A 15381-nucleotide genomic window follows, 5' to 3' on the forward strand; every position below is an offset into this window, starting at 1 on the left:
TCTCACTGTTTCCCTTCCAGAAAAGAAGGATAATATCCTCAACATTTGAACAAAGTTAATTTTATCTTAGTTTCTCTTCTGCTTCAGGATATAGTCATTCCTGAAAAATATATAAAATTAAGAACAGGCTATAAAATTACTCAATATACTTTTACATTTCTATAAGGGTCCTTATTTCTATAATTGGTCATGAGACTTTAGGTAATGTTTATACATTACTTTCTTGCACTGCCTACTCACTCTTCCCTTTGATTTAAGGTTTTAACCTTCACTATTGAGGTTCATTATCTACTAATGTGTACCAAATCTTCATTCATGACATTCTGAATCTTTAATGGTTCTGCTGGGTTTCTCTCTCTCTCTCTCTTTTTTTTTTAAATTAACACTTACTATTGGTTATAGAAATTTTAAGATATGGGCTGGGTTCCAAATAGTGATCATTCATGTCCATTGTGTCAAACAAACAGATATCACCTCATCATCAATACCAATTCCTCCAGCTCTTTTTATCTTTTGGTTTAGTAAAGGCACGAAGACACCAAACGGTGTCCAGGTGACAACTGGAAATACATTTCCAGTTCAATAAAATAATTGTTGTCACCCCTCATGAAACCATAACATCTATAACTAAAACCTAAAAGCCAGATGAACTCAAAACTGTTGGTACAGGAAGCAGAACCATAAAGGACTTTAGTATAATTATAAAGGAGGTACTTGCATATACGTCCTTCAATTCCATAGGATCTATAACTCTTTTTGATGGCTATGGGAGAAATATACTCATCTGTTGGTCAACACATCCTTGAAAATATAACTCAAGCTTTTCAGGGTGCTATTTCTCGATTGGTGGTCTGTTCGGTAAGCCATTTCTTCATTGTATCTAATCAGTTACCTAAGATAAATGCGGTATGAATGAGTTCACTAAGGCTACCATAAAATAATACCATACATAGGGTGGCTTAAACAACAAAAAATATATTTTCTGTCACTTCTGGGGTCTGAAAGACCATGGTCAAAGAACTGACAGGTTTAGTTTCTTCAAAGGTCTGTCTCCTTGGCTTAACCGAAGGCTGCCTTCTCCATATGTCCTCACATGGTCTTCTTTGTGAACACAAATTCCTGATGTTTTTTCTGTGTGTCCAAATTTTCTCCTATAAGGATGCCTTCCCCATTGGATTAGGGCCTACTCTAAAGGCCTCGTTTTAACTTAATTGCCCCTTTAATGGCCCTAACTCTAAATAGTCACCTTCTGAGTTACTTGGATCTAGATATTCAATATATAAATTTTCAGGAACTCAGTTCAGCCTAGAACAGAGTATGTGGTAGGATCAATGAATATTAGTGTGTATGTCCGCTACCAAGCTTCTTGACTGGAAGAAATACATTACTGGATCAGAATCAACCCTAAGTGAAATAGTGTGATGGTGAATAAGGCATTCCATAAGTCAATGCTTTGTGCTGCTGTTACAAGTATTATAAGCAGGAAACACAAATCTATATCCAGAAAAGTGTCTATTTCTGTGAAGACAATTTGGTTTCCTCCATGATGAAAGGCTTCCAGTGTAATCAACTTGCTACCATAGGAGTGAGTGGACTCCCTGAGGAGTGTATATGTTGAGGTTCAATGTTGGAGTGACAGAAAGTGACCAATCATGGCCACAGCAATATGGTCCATATGGAGGGACCATATGCAGAAACCAGATATAGAATTTTATGGCAAACAGTTCATCTGATGCCTGGGCCCACAACCAGTGGCAACTGCCACACATGTAAGTTAAGATGACCCCAAATAATTTCAGTTGCTAGTTAGTGGGCATTCGCAGTCCTTGTGTTTTCTCAGTTGAGACCTCAGACATCATGTGGAATAGACAAGCCATCCTCATTATGTCTAAATTTCTGATCCACAGAGCCCAAATGCACAGTAAATTAGTTGTTTTATGCACAAAATTTAGGGTTATCTCTTGTAGTCATAATAACTACAAACATTTGGTACTCAATAGTCACAGAAGTCAGATGAAATTTTAGAGGTAAATTTCATATTGTTCAGCCCTAGCAATGGCCTTCATAGGGATTACTTCCTGAACCAGCTTGACCACTTGATTTATGTTTTATTTTTTTAAAAGATTATTTATTAATTTATTTTAGAGCAGGCAGGGGAGGATTGGGAGAGAGGACAAGAGATTTTCTTTTCTTTTCTTTTTAAGATTATTCATTTATTTATTTGACAGACAGAGATCACAAGTAGGCAGAGAGGTAGGCAGAGAGAGAGGAAGGAAGCAGGCTCCCCACTGCGGACCTCGATCCCAGGACCCTGGGATCATGACCTGAGCCAAAGGCAGATTCTTTAACCCACTGAGCCACCCAGGCGCCCGAGGGCAAGAGATTTTCAAGCAGACTTCACACAGACAGTAGATCCAAATGCTAGATTTGTCATCACAATGCTGAGATCATGACCTCAGCTGAAACCAAGAGTCAGATACTTAACTTCCTGAGCCACCCAGGGGCCCCATCCATGGCTGCTTTAGCCCTAGACCAAATTAGTTAGAACTTGGGTAACTGGGAAAAGAGGATGGCTGAGATCCACAAAATATATCATCTCCTCTACCACCACTGAGAATTTCCTCCACAGTGTGCAACATGTAGTGAGCATTCGTATGACTTATATTTTGTCCCTGAGTCTACCCATATAGTCACAGATTCTACCCACACTAAGTCCCTAAACACAAGTAAAACCTTTAGCAACTGTCATGAATTGGAATAGATCTAGGCCTCCTGTTATCTCTGGGTCTGTCCAAAGCAGACAATCAAATGCACTGGTTATGGATTTGTTAACGAGATTTTCCTTAACCCCTATTTTTTTTAGTGCTTTCGTATTTGGGGCTTTAATGCTACAACATTCCATTTCAGTTGGTGCCAGAAAGAACTAAATATAAACAGATACAATCATATATTTCCTCTTTGGCCAACTTCCTATAAAGCAACAGGAATTACTGAGCGGAAGGAGATAATGTCATAGGAATTTTATCAAAATTTCTTGAGCCTATCAGACCTTAAGGAAATAAGCATGGTTTTGCAAGGAAATAACTCAGGTGATGTTATTATATCATCCCCAGGCCGTGAGAATCTGTTCTCCTCTAGCAATATGGAGGAAGGAGATTCTGATTGTGCAGAGGCTTCAGAGCACTTGACTTCTCAGAATTCTCAGATTCACCCCAAACCTCATCATCTTGGATTGGTTTCATTTTTTTTTTCTTTTTGTGGTTCTGTTGTTAAAATAACAAGACCACAGAGGCTGCATTTTCTGTTCTCTTTACAGCCCTCCCATGCCTATGATCAAAGACATGACTTCATTTTTGTCAAGGTCTGTATTTTGGCTTCTGGAGACCAAACTGCAGCAAAAAAGCTCTTATCTTTATGGTCTGCCTGAAGTTGTGTAAACCAAGTAGTAACTACCTTATCCTTTATGTTAGCCCACCAACACCACCAACAGAAGGCAGGCTACTTTACAGTCCTTATAACAGTGTCTTGCCCACGTACCATTCAAACCCCATAGTCATTGGAAATCCCAATACATCAATGTTGTTTGTGGAAAATATGTAATATTTTTCTGTGGAAAATAGGAAAAATGTTCTTTCAAACGCAAGGTCAACATTTTCATAGACAAGCATTATAAGAGTTTTCTTTCTTTTTTTTTTTTTTTAAAGATTTTACTTATTTATTTGACAGAGAGAGATCACAAGTAGGCATAGAGGCAGGCAGAGAGAGAGAGAGGAGGAAGCAGACTCCCTGTTGAGCAGAGAGCCTGATACGGGACTCGATCCCAGAATCCTAAGATCATGACCTGAGCCAAAGGCAGCGGCTTAACCCACTGAGCCACCCAGGTGCCCCAAGAGTTTTCTCTCAAATTACTAACTTATATGTTTTTCCACTTAACATTTTTTTTTTTTCCCCTACAGAGAGGAATAACCAGGTCTATGGTTTTCAATGTTATTTAGACTATGGTTGCCCTCATAACAACCAAATTCCTCACTTCTCTCCCAAATGAGCCCGTATCTGGTCCTGATCATAACCGATGCATCATTTTCAGACATTCTCTGTCTGCCTCAAGTCTTTCTTCATATTGTTCACTCAGATCAGAAAGTCTCTCAGTTGTATCTTTCATAATCTACAGTTGACCCTTGAACAATGTGGGGATTAGGGGCATGTATAACTTTTGAGGCCTGCCCCAAACTTAACTACTAAGCATCTACTGTAGACTGGAAGCCTTACCAATAACATGAACAGCTGATTAACACATTTGTATGTTGTACATGACATATGTGTCATATACTGTATTTTTATAAGAAAATAATTAGTAGGAATCTCATAAGGAAGATAAAATATAGTACTGTACTATATTTATTGAAAAAACTCCATATGTACACAACTCACAGTTCAGGCCCATGCTGTTCAAGGGTCAATAGTATTAGCATGTGCTATGCAAGCTTCACTCAGTTTTAGGCCCCTTTCTAGCTATTTCAACTGTGTTTTCCACTGTATATCTCTTTAGAATTGGATTGCCTGGATGACAAAAACATCTTATTTCTTTTAGGGGAACATTTTCTTCTTCTTCTTCCTTTTTTTTTTTTTTTTAAGATTTTTATTTATTTATTTGACAGAGAGATCACAAGTAGGCAAAGAGCCAGGCAGAGACAGAGGAGGAAGCAGGCTCCCTGCTGAGCAGAGAGCCTAATGCAGAGCTCAATCCCAGAACCCTGGGATCATGACCGGAGCTAAAGGCAGAGGCTTTAACCCACTGAGCCACCCAGGTGCACCTTTCTTCATTTTTTTGAACAAAATCCTCATTGTGGTATTTGTAGGAGAAAGTGTATAAATTTACACCAGCTTTCAGCATTAAGTCTGTGAAACCAGTTGCCAGTGTGGGAGCTGGAGGAAGAAGTAGGGCCATTGGGGTATGAAGACACACACAGAAGTTTGCCACCCACTCCTCGATTAATTTATTCTGTGCTTAAGCAGACTTCAAAATGGGGCCTTAAGTATCTTTGGCATTTTCTAGTTTAACCTCTGCTGAGATATTGTTCCCTACTGTTCCTCAGAATCTGTTTCAACAGGAAGCACATGATTTATGGCTTATTATAATGAATAGAAGTGAACTCTTAGTTTGTGCTCCAACTCCTCAGGGTACAAAAAGTTATTAACCATGGCACAGCTATTTTTTTAAGACTGGAAAGGAACTAAGCCTTGTTCAGCTGTACATTGGCCAACTTTTCTTTTGGGAAATATCTCATCCCATAGAAAGAGTGAAAGGGAGGTTTGGGGTTATATTCTCCCAGGTAATCTACTTTAAATGACACTTGGAAATTAAACAGAAAACTTGTATATATTTCCAACACTAAAATCAATGACTACACAACTTTGCGATAGAAAGCAAACAAAAGTATTTTTCAAAATAAATGCCAATGATGATTTTATTTCCCTTTAGCTTCAAAAATAAGGAGAGAATGCTTCTCTTTGTAAGGGAAATAGGGAAGTCCCAGAACCAGGACTTATGTGGGCTATGTTCATGGTGAAATTCATTAATCGTCAGCAGCAAAATTAATCATTTATTTTGACTGTATTGAAACACCAGATTCCACCTTTTACTCAGAGATAACAAAACTTATCTAATGAGATAATCACCTGGTAAGTAAAAATGCAACCAACATATAATAAACAAACATGATTTGCAAATTTTAAAAAGCTTATATATATATATATATATATATATATATATATATGTGTGTGTGTGTGTGTGTGGGTATATATATATGTTTATATATATAAATTAAATTTTATCTATAAGTATATTGATTTTATAGGTGCATGTCCTTCTTCAAATTTTGCAAATATTTTATAACATAACTTTCCATTACATTAGTACAATTCAATGACTGATTAATATTATGTCCCTCAGCAGATGTCAAAATGAAATAAAACCTTTTTTTTTTGGCATGATTTTGGGACATTCACGAAGGAAATAGTAATATTATTCATGGCCTATATGGGGCATATCTGAAAAAGAATTGGTAGATGAATCAAGTGAGCAACCTGAATTTTAAGCAGGAGAAAGAAAAATAAAGAGGAAAGAGGTACAAATTAAATATGATGAAAGGAATGCACTAGAATAGAGACATGTTCCTTCTCTACTTCCTTTGCTACCCTGTAAGTACAGTGAATAATTAATTAAGAGTATGATGTGTTGTGACTTGGAAAACATCAACCAGAGGATTCTGCACATCAATGTGGGGCAAATCTGATAAGGAAGAAGGAGAAAAGGGTAAACAATAAGACAGAAAGGAAATAGAATTAGTTCAGCCAAGCCTGGGTACCGGTGCTGGGAGAAAACTCTGAAGCTGTTGGCAAAGATTTAGCTGGACCTTGACTTGGGGAGAGGCAACTTGGTTACAGAAAGAAAAAAACAAAAAAGGGTGATATGCCCCTCGAATAATTCTAAGAATAATCTGGACTTGCCAACCAAATTTATCAGTATCCGTTAATAAAAAATAATTAAAATATGTCTAAAATTAGTGTTTAGAACATCAGTGTTTTATCCAAATTGTAAAGAGACTTGGTTTCCTTTTTGCAAAATAGAGATAATAAAAGAATCATTGGGCCCTTTAAGATTCACAACTTAATACATATAGAAGATTTAGAACTGTCTGCAGAGGACGGTGAGCACTAAGTAGTATTAGATATTATTATTTCTCTCATGTCTGTGCAAGACTGATGATAATAGCAGCCTATTTGATATAAATTTAATAGCCTGCATTTTTATTTATTAACATTTTAGTGTACTTTTGCTTATTTTCTATTTTATATACGGGGTACCTAATTTATACATAATGATATGAGGAAAAACCATGTGAAAAAGACCTATTGTACACTTTGCACCATATTATTTGACATACAACTATGGAATATCATTGTTAAGAATGCCCATGTTAAAATGGAAGAAAGTGATTGTCAGACAAATTAATTACCTTACTCCAGACTATCCTGGTCTTTTGTGTGAATCCAAAGTTGATCTACTTACTATAATACCAAATCATTAAGGGAAAGAAGAATATAAGGCATAACCACTGTCTGATGAGCTGCCTTGAACCAATTAAATGAAAACTAATTTCCTAGGTGCTCAAATTTAAAGGGTAATAATGAAATAAATGGAAGTATTTCAGGGAGGTTTAAATAAGAAAGATTTCTATAGATTGAAAGAGCCAAAAAGAAGTCTTCCTGGAGGTAGACAAAAAGGAGTGTCTTTTTAAATTTATTTGTTCAATATTTTTCAGTGCTTATCACGGTAAGTGTTAGGGAAAGAAGGGGCTGGGAGGAAGTACAGTAACCCAACTATAGTTATAGCTCATGAATTTGCCTTGTGCCAGAATTTTTTTTTTAACATCTTGATTTTATTTTTTCAGTGTTCCAAGGTTCATTGTTTACTGATCACACCCAGTGCTCCATGCAATTCGTGCCATCCTTAACAGCAGAATTAGTCCTTGTAGCTTCTGAAAAGTTCTCTCGTTAAATCACACAGACATGAAATCAGGATCGTGTAAATCTCAAATTCAGTAACTTTAATATTAACAAAGGAAACATTGTAAATAATGTGAAGGTTTGGAAATGTTCTAATTTAAATAGCATGATTATGAATTCTTTGGGTATCTGATGATACTTTGGAGAATTACCAAGAAGAATATTCAGCTAAGGGAAATAAGGGAAGTCACTGAAATATTTGCCTGTCTTGCCAATATGGGATCTAGTTAACATGAGAGAAAGAGCAAGAGACAAAAAGAGTTTCAAACTAGGCTGCTTGTTAATTAATGAAATTTTGCTACTTGTATTTTTTTATTTATTTAAAAAGCAGTGATTGAAATCCAGTGTATCTCAAGCATGTGCCATTTGTTACTTTACGTATTGCTCTAGCTTAGTCCTGCAGAAAGTCTTTAACTCTCAATATTAAGTATTTAATTAATTAAATTAATTAATCTCATACATCTATTTACGTCAATAGAAATGTCACGGACACTTAAGCTTTAGCTGCTATCATATTTTCATTATTGCCCTCTATAATGTTGGTAAATATTAAGTGGTTTCAAGCGGGGGTCAGGACTAGAGTGGGATAAATGGGTTACTCACCATGTGTGTAAACAATTCAATAATGAAGATGATAAGATTTTTATGCAATATTTAAAAAATGCAAATTCTACCATAAAATTGAATTTTTAAAATCTATTTTTCTTTTTTTTCTTTTATTCATTTATTTATTTGACAGAAAGAGATCACAAGAAGGCAGAGAGAGAGAGGTCGGGGGGGAAGCAGGCTCCCCACTGAGCAGAGAGCCCAATGCGGGGCTTGATCCCAGGACCCTGGGATTATGACCTGAGCTGAAGGCAGAGGTTTAACCCACTGAGCCACCCAGGCGTCCCCTATTTATCTATTTATCCAAGTTTTTTTTTTTTTTTTTTTAAATTCTAGATAGTTAATATATAGTGTAATACTAGTTTCAGGGGTAGAATTTAGTGATTCAACAACAACAAAAAATGGAATGTTAAATAAAGACAAGATGGTACTTTGCAATTTCACAGTTCCTCTCACTTACCTGGATTTAAGTCTGGCTATTTTTTATTTTTATTTTTATTTTTGACAGAGAGCGAGATAGCAAGAGAGGGAGCACAAGCAGGGGGAGTGGGAGAGGGAGAATCAGGCTTCCCACTGATCAGGGAGCCGGATGCAGGACTTGATCTCAGGACCATGGGATCATGACCTGAGCCAAAGGCAGATGCTTAAAGACTGAGCCACCCAGGCGCCCAAGTCTGGCTATTTCAACCTATCAAGCAGGTGAACTTCTCCAGGAAAATAAGTGCCTCCTCCCTAAGCTCTCCTTTGCAGCGCCTACATACGATGACTGTCCATCTTTGTTTAGGATCCTGAGGAAGTGTGACTATTAATAGTATTCTGTTTCACTCTACAAAATAGCCTGATCTGTTATACTGTATGGTAATTTGTCCATACAAAGCTTAGAATTACTTTAAAATATACTATAGGAAGCCAATTAAATAAATGAATTTATTTTTACAACACTCTCTCTAATTCACACTATACTTTGTTCAGTATTTCTCACACTGACTTGTCATCTTTCCCCCCACTCAGGCAAACCTTTGAGACTTAACTGCATTAGACCATGGAAAATATTAACAACATCACTGAATTTGTTCTTTTGGGACTTTCCCAGAATAAGAAGATTAGACACTTGTGTTTTCTACTCTTCTTATTTTGTTACATAGGTATTTGGATGGGAAACTTGCTCATAATGATTTCAATCACATGCAGTCAGCTTATTGACCAACCCATGTATTTCTTCCTCAATAAACTTGCCCTCTCAGATCTGTGTTATACCTCCACGGTGACACCCAAGCTAGTTACCGACTTGCTGTCAGAAAGTAACGTGATTTCTTACACCAGCTGTATGACACAGCTTTTTGTCATGCACTTCTTTGGGGGGATTGAAGTCTTCATCCTCACAGGGATGGCCTATGACCGCTACGTAGCCATCTGCAAGCCCCTGCACTATGCCGCCATCATGAACAGGCAGAGATGTTATGCCATCGTCATTGCTAGCTGTACTGGGGCATTTCTGCATTCTTTCGTCCAATGTCTCCTTACCATCAGTTTACCTTTCTGTGGCCCCAATGAAATAGATCACTACTTTTGTGATGTGTACCCTTTGCTGAAACTGGCCTGCACAGATACCTATAGAGTTGGGATCCTCGTGGTTGCCAATTCAGGCATGATGGGTTTGGTGACATTTGTGGTCTTGATGCTGTCTTACTTACTGATATTATACACCCTTAGGGCTTACCCTGCAGAGAGCCGCTCCAAAGCTCTTTCCACTTGCAGTTCCCATGTCACAGTTGTGATTCTGTTCTTTGTGCCCGTTCTCTTCATTTACATTCGACCGGCTACGACTTTTCCGGAAGACAAAGTGTTTGCTCTTTTCTACACCATCATTGCCCCCATGTTCAACCCTCTGATCTACACATTCAGAAACAAAGAGATAAAGACTACCTTGAGGAAAGTGTGGTGTCAGAACCTGTGTTTGAGTGGAGGGCAAATCATTATATAGCCTACTTAAATGATAGTTACTGTACTTGAAAAAGCATGAACTTTGCTGTAAGAAAAATAAGCATAGCAATTGGTGTCACTGCATTTATGTGATAATTTATCTTGAAGTATTTTTTCTTTATTTATTGATTTGTTTCTTATCACATTTGTCCTTAGTAATCTGAGTTATCATTTTCTTGTTGAAGTTCTGTTACATTTTTCTTTGATACATTTTTTCCCTTTGGATTTTATCCTTAAGTTACTAACTAGAGGTCCTCCTTTAATCTCCCTATGCTTCAGATTCACGAATGACTCTTCATATGTACATAACTGCATTCGTGTTAATCATCCCAGGCATAGAGTGTCCTTGGTGCTTTCTTCCAGTAAGGAGCATCAGAAACTCAGATTCATGTTTTTCACTCAGTTCATGAGTTTCCATATTCACTGCAATAATTTAAAAAGCAAAAATTATTTAAATAAGGTCTTAGCATTAAAAAATACTGTATGAAATAATGGCTTTATAAAAGTGAGAAAGGTTTTTCTAAAATAACTTACATAGTCATTTCAAAATCACAGCATTTCAAAAATTATAGAAATATTTGCTGTAAAATAGTAATGAAAAAGTTGTATTGGTAATAAATAGGATATTTATATAATTCATTCTCCAAACCAAACCTTGTCTGAGTGTAAAATGAGATCCACTGACAATTGTGCTGACACAACAGACTTAAGATGATATGGTGTCTGAAGAGTAGGAAGTTTGGTTACTCTTAAATGTCTGAGAAGCATGGATGCCCTAGTAGAAAGGTTAGTGGCAATTAAATTACACGATCTCCATTTATTATACTTTTAGCGAATGCGATTGTCAAGAGAAAATGGAAGTGCCAGTGTTGAAACTACTTGCCCTAAAATATGTTTAAATTTATTTTTTCCATTGCCATCCAAATAAAAACAATAAATTTCCAATTTCTAGAGAATGTCTATATATCTATACATCTGGATATCTATAGATGCCTGTAGAATTGAAAAAGTTTTTCAAATAGGTAAACTCAGTGACAGTGGGCTCGTTGGACATCATGAAATGAGTATGATGGAATAGAACAAGGTGTTATATTGCACAGGTTATAGGGGAAAATGAACCTAGACCCAATATGTGAAGGAATACGTAAATGGAGCAGCAAAAAAGGTCATGGCACAGTGTGTAAAGAAAAGCTTTAAAGAAGTTCAAATAGAAAATATGATTGGAGGGATGCCTGGGTGGCTCAGTTGGTTAAGCAGCTGCCTTCTGCTCAGGTCATGATCCCAGCATCCTGGGATGGAGTCCCACATCGGGCTCCTTGCTCAGCAGGGAGCCTGCTTCTCCCTCTGCCTCTGCCTGCCACTCTGTCTGCCTGTGCTCACTCTCTCTCCCTCTGATAAATAAATAAAATCTTTTAAAAAAAAAGAAAAGAAAATATGATTGGAGAATTATGTTTATAAGGGGCATGTTTATAAATGTATTAAAAATTCAAGAGAATTGTTACTAGAGCAGCTGATAACCTAACTGAATCTTTAGTGTAATCATTATACAGCCTACATAATGATACTTGTCAGTTCACACCAATTCATTAAAGGTAACAACTCTTTTTTTTTATGATTCTATTTATTTATTTGACACAGAGAGAGAGATCACAAGTAGGCAGAGAGGCAGGCCGAGAGAGAGCAAGGGAAGCAGGCTCTCTGCTGAGCAGAGAGCCCGATTGTCAATTGCCGGGCTGGATCCCAGGACTCTGGGATCATGACCTGAGCGGAAGGCAGAGGCTTTAACCCACTGAGCCACCCAGGTGTCCCTAAAGGTAACTCTTGAAACAGTGAGAAAATTAACAAATACTTTATTTTTAAAACTTGATTTTAAACTTAAAACTTAAATTTATTGTCTAATGAAATGGTTTTGATTATATATAACTGGTATTGCAAAATAAACTAATAATAGAGATGATAATTAAGATTCAAATGATTTCTCCTAATGCTCAAAAAAATTATGATGTTGATAACAGCAGATAATTAAGCAGGTAGATGAAAAAAATCTTCCTACTTGAGGGGTCCTGAAAAGGTAAATACACTTTCCTCCTCTTTTTCTCCCTCTGTACATTGCAGGTAATAGAAACTACCTCATAAGGTAATTTTAAAAATGAAAAGAAATGAAAAAGAAATTAAAGGAAGTGGGTATTGTTCTAGGAAGGGAAACTGCTCAGAATAAATTTTTATTTTTGTTATCATGCTTAGCATCTGTACATTAGTTTCTGTGAAACATTCAAATTAAAATTTTAGCATAAATATTTCATTTTATACTTTGACATTTTTAGTTTAGAATGATAAGTGTAAAATTTTTGTGACTTATGTCAATTCATGTTTTTTTTTTTTAAAGATTTTATTTATTTGACAGAGAGAGAGAGCACCACAAACAGGGAGAGTAGCAGACAGAGGAAGAAGCAGACTCCTTGCTGAGCAAGGAACCCCAATGTGGGACTCAATCCCAGGACTCTGGGATTGTGATCTGAGCTGAAGGCAGATGCTTAACCTTCTGAGCCACCCAAGTGTCCCATTTTTTTTTAAAGATTTTATTTCATACATGTTTAAATAACTTTATAATAAAACATGATTTCAATCAATTCATGGTATTTGTGAGGATTTTTTCTTATTAAAAAAAAAAGCAAACTCCGAAACTACACTTTTGAGTTAATGATCTAATTATCTGCTTTATTTTACAGATGAGTAAGCTGAAATTCCGAGGTTAATGTCTCTAAATATCAAACCAGAACCTAGAAGGGGAGTTAAGTAGTTCTGTAAAGAAAGATAATTTTTATATAAACTGATAACAAATGTCAAAGGTTTTTTGTTGTTGTTGCTTGTTTGTTTGTTTTCGAGCTTTCCAGTAAGAAAGAAGTCTTTGAGCCTGGTGGTGGGTAATGAGGAGGGCACCTACTGCATGGAGCACTGGGCGTGATGCATAAACAATGAATCTTAGAACACTGTAAAAATAAAGTAAAATTAAAAAAAAAAACAGATCAAAGATTTCACTCTTGATAGTAACACATATAAAAGAAAGAGTAGAAGATGGAGTGAGATGAGCTTTTCAGACTAGATACAACTGTGAAATGTCTGCTTTAAAACAAACAAACAAAAAAATCATCCAAACCCAGAGTAGGGTGAGTGAATCCAACTTCTCCAAAGATGTACTTCTTCCCATTAAACTCCACCAGAGAGCTGCTTCACGTCCCATTCCCTCTCCCCCTCCTCTCACGTACTCACTCTCTCATCTGTCTTTCTATTATCTATCTATTATCTGCCATCATCATCACTATCTACCCCAATAAATCTGTGCCATAGTTCATGTCAGGTATTATTTTCAGATTATTTTAAAACTGAAATTAGATAGTAAATAAAAATCCTTTACTTTGAAAAAATCCTTAATTTTGAAGGATTTATATTTTCTAACTTTCCACGGACGGGTACCTGTGGTTTACTCCTTGATCATATATATTGAATGCCAAACCTGTTAAAACAGCATGATTTCAGCCTACTCATCTTTGATACCCATACACTTTTTTGAGATGTCTTGTCTGATTGGATCCAGAGTGGAATCCCTTCTTGGCTCTATGGAGCCAAAAATATATAGAAATAGAAAAATATGTGAAGAAGGATACTTATCAGGACAATGGTGGTGTCTAATGTCCAAGTGAGTCATTAAACCATGAAGGTGATTCCTTCATGAAGTTCTTGTTCTCAGGAATCAGAAACCGAGCTCTGTGATTTATAGATTCATTCAATAAATATTTATTTGAGCATCATATATGTGCTGTACACTTCTCTGGCTACTAGGGAATTAGCAGTGAAAAAACTATGACATGACCCCTACTTTCATGGAACTTAAAGCTTAGTGAAGGATGAAAACAAGTGAAGCCCACCAGCAAAGAAATATGAAGGAGGAACCCACTGATGGCAAGTTGATGCTTAAGGGTTGGCCTTTACATATTCTGTCTAATTGTTCCACCGACAAGAAATCAAAGAAAGGGAATGTGTGATAACATGACACCCATACTCATTCAAAGAAGAATAGCCTTCAAATCATTGGATTCCCTTTCTGAAACCTTCCAGTGCACCAAACTTTCTTTATGGCATTTTTCATTTCTGTGTTTCTAAGTGTGTAGATAAGAGGATTGAGCATGGGGACAATGATTGTGTAGAAGAGTGTAAACACTTTATCTTCTGGTAAAGTTGTGGGGGGTCTAATGTAAACAAAGATGACAGGTGCAAAAAACAGGATCACAACCGTGATGTGCGAGCTGCAAGTGGAGAGTGCTTTGTGGCGGTTCTCGGCAGAATATGCTCTCACATTATATAATATCATAAAGTAGGAGGCCATCAAAACCACGAAGATCACCAGTCCCATCAGGCCTGAATTGGCAATGACTAAGAAACCGATTTTGTGTGTATCAGTGCAGGCCAGTTTCAACAAAGGGTATACATCACAAAAATAATGATCAATTTCATTGGGGCCACAGAACGGTAAAAAAATTGTAAGAAGAAACAATCCAAGGGAATGCAGAAAGCCCCCTGCACAGGATGCCCTGAGAATTGAGTTACACCTTTGCCTGCTCATGAGGATGGCATAATGGAGTGGCTTGCAGATGGCCACGTAGCGGTCATAGGCCATTCCTGTGATGATGAAGACCTCGACCCCTCCAAAGAAGTGTGTGGTAAACAGCTGTGTCATGCAGTTTTTATAGGAAATGACCTTCTTCTCTGTCAGTAAGTCTGTCATGAGTTTGGGTGTCACAGTGGAGGTGTAGAGGAGGTCCGAGAGGGCAAGGTAATTAAGGAAAAAATACATGGGCTGATTAATTAACTGACTGCATGTGATGGAAGTCATAATAATCAAATTCCCCAACCAGATAGCCAGGTAACAGAATAAGAAAAAGAGAAAGCAGAGAATTTGGACTTTCTTATTCTTAGAAAGTCCCAAGAGAATAAACTCAGTAACATTATTCCTATTTTCCATGATCTGATGTTCCAGAAAGGTATCTGAAATGACAAAAATAATGAAGGAAATCATTGATGAGAAAATGAAAATCTAATATTCAATGAACATGATCTAATGCATGTTTTAAGACCTTAGCCATTTTAAGATTCATTGAAATCATTCATTCATTTAATAAAATCCTTTCACATATCTAGTGCCAGTACCCTTCCAAGAACTTTGGA

The 15381-nt window shown here is 36.8% G+C and overlaps 2 protein-coding genes across 2 annotated transcripts; one reads left to right on the plus strand and one right to left on the minus strand.

The window, feature by feature from the left end:
* Positions 1–9217: 9217 nt before the first annotated feature.
* LOC309840364 (olfactory receptor 4P4-like) lies at positions 9218–10159 on the plus strand (the record flags this gene model as incomplete). Its single annotated transcript, XM_082682417.1, has 1 exon — positions 9218–10159. The coding sequence occupies one exon, from the start codon at positions 9218–9220 to the stop codon at positions 10157–10159; it is 942 nt and encodes a 313-aa protein (XP_082538543.1).
* A 4080-nt stretch (positions 10160–14239) lies between these two features.
* Positions 14240–15178, minus strand: LOC309840365 (olfactory receptor 4P4-like; the record flags this gene model as incomplete). Its single annotated transcript, XM_082682418.1, has 1 exon — positions 14240–15178. One exon carries the CDS (start codon positions 15176–15178, stop codon positions 14240–14242), a length of 939 nt encoding a protein of 312 aa, XP_082538544.1.
* Between the last annotated feature and the right edge of the window lie 203 nt (positions 15179–15381).

Source organism: Mustela nivalis (assembly GCF_964662115.1).
Source record: "Mustela nivalis genome assembly, chromosome: 9".
NCBI classification, from domain to species: Eukaryota; Metazoa; Chordata; class Mammalia; order Carnivora; family Mustelidae; genus Mustela; species Mustela nivalis.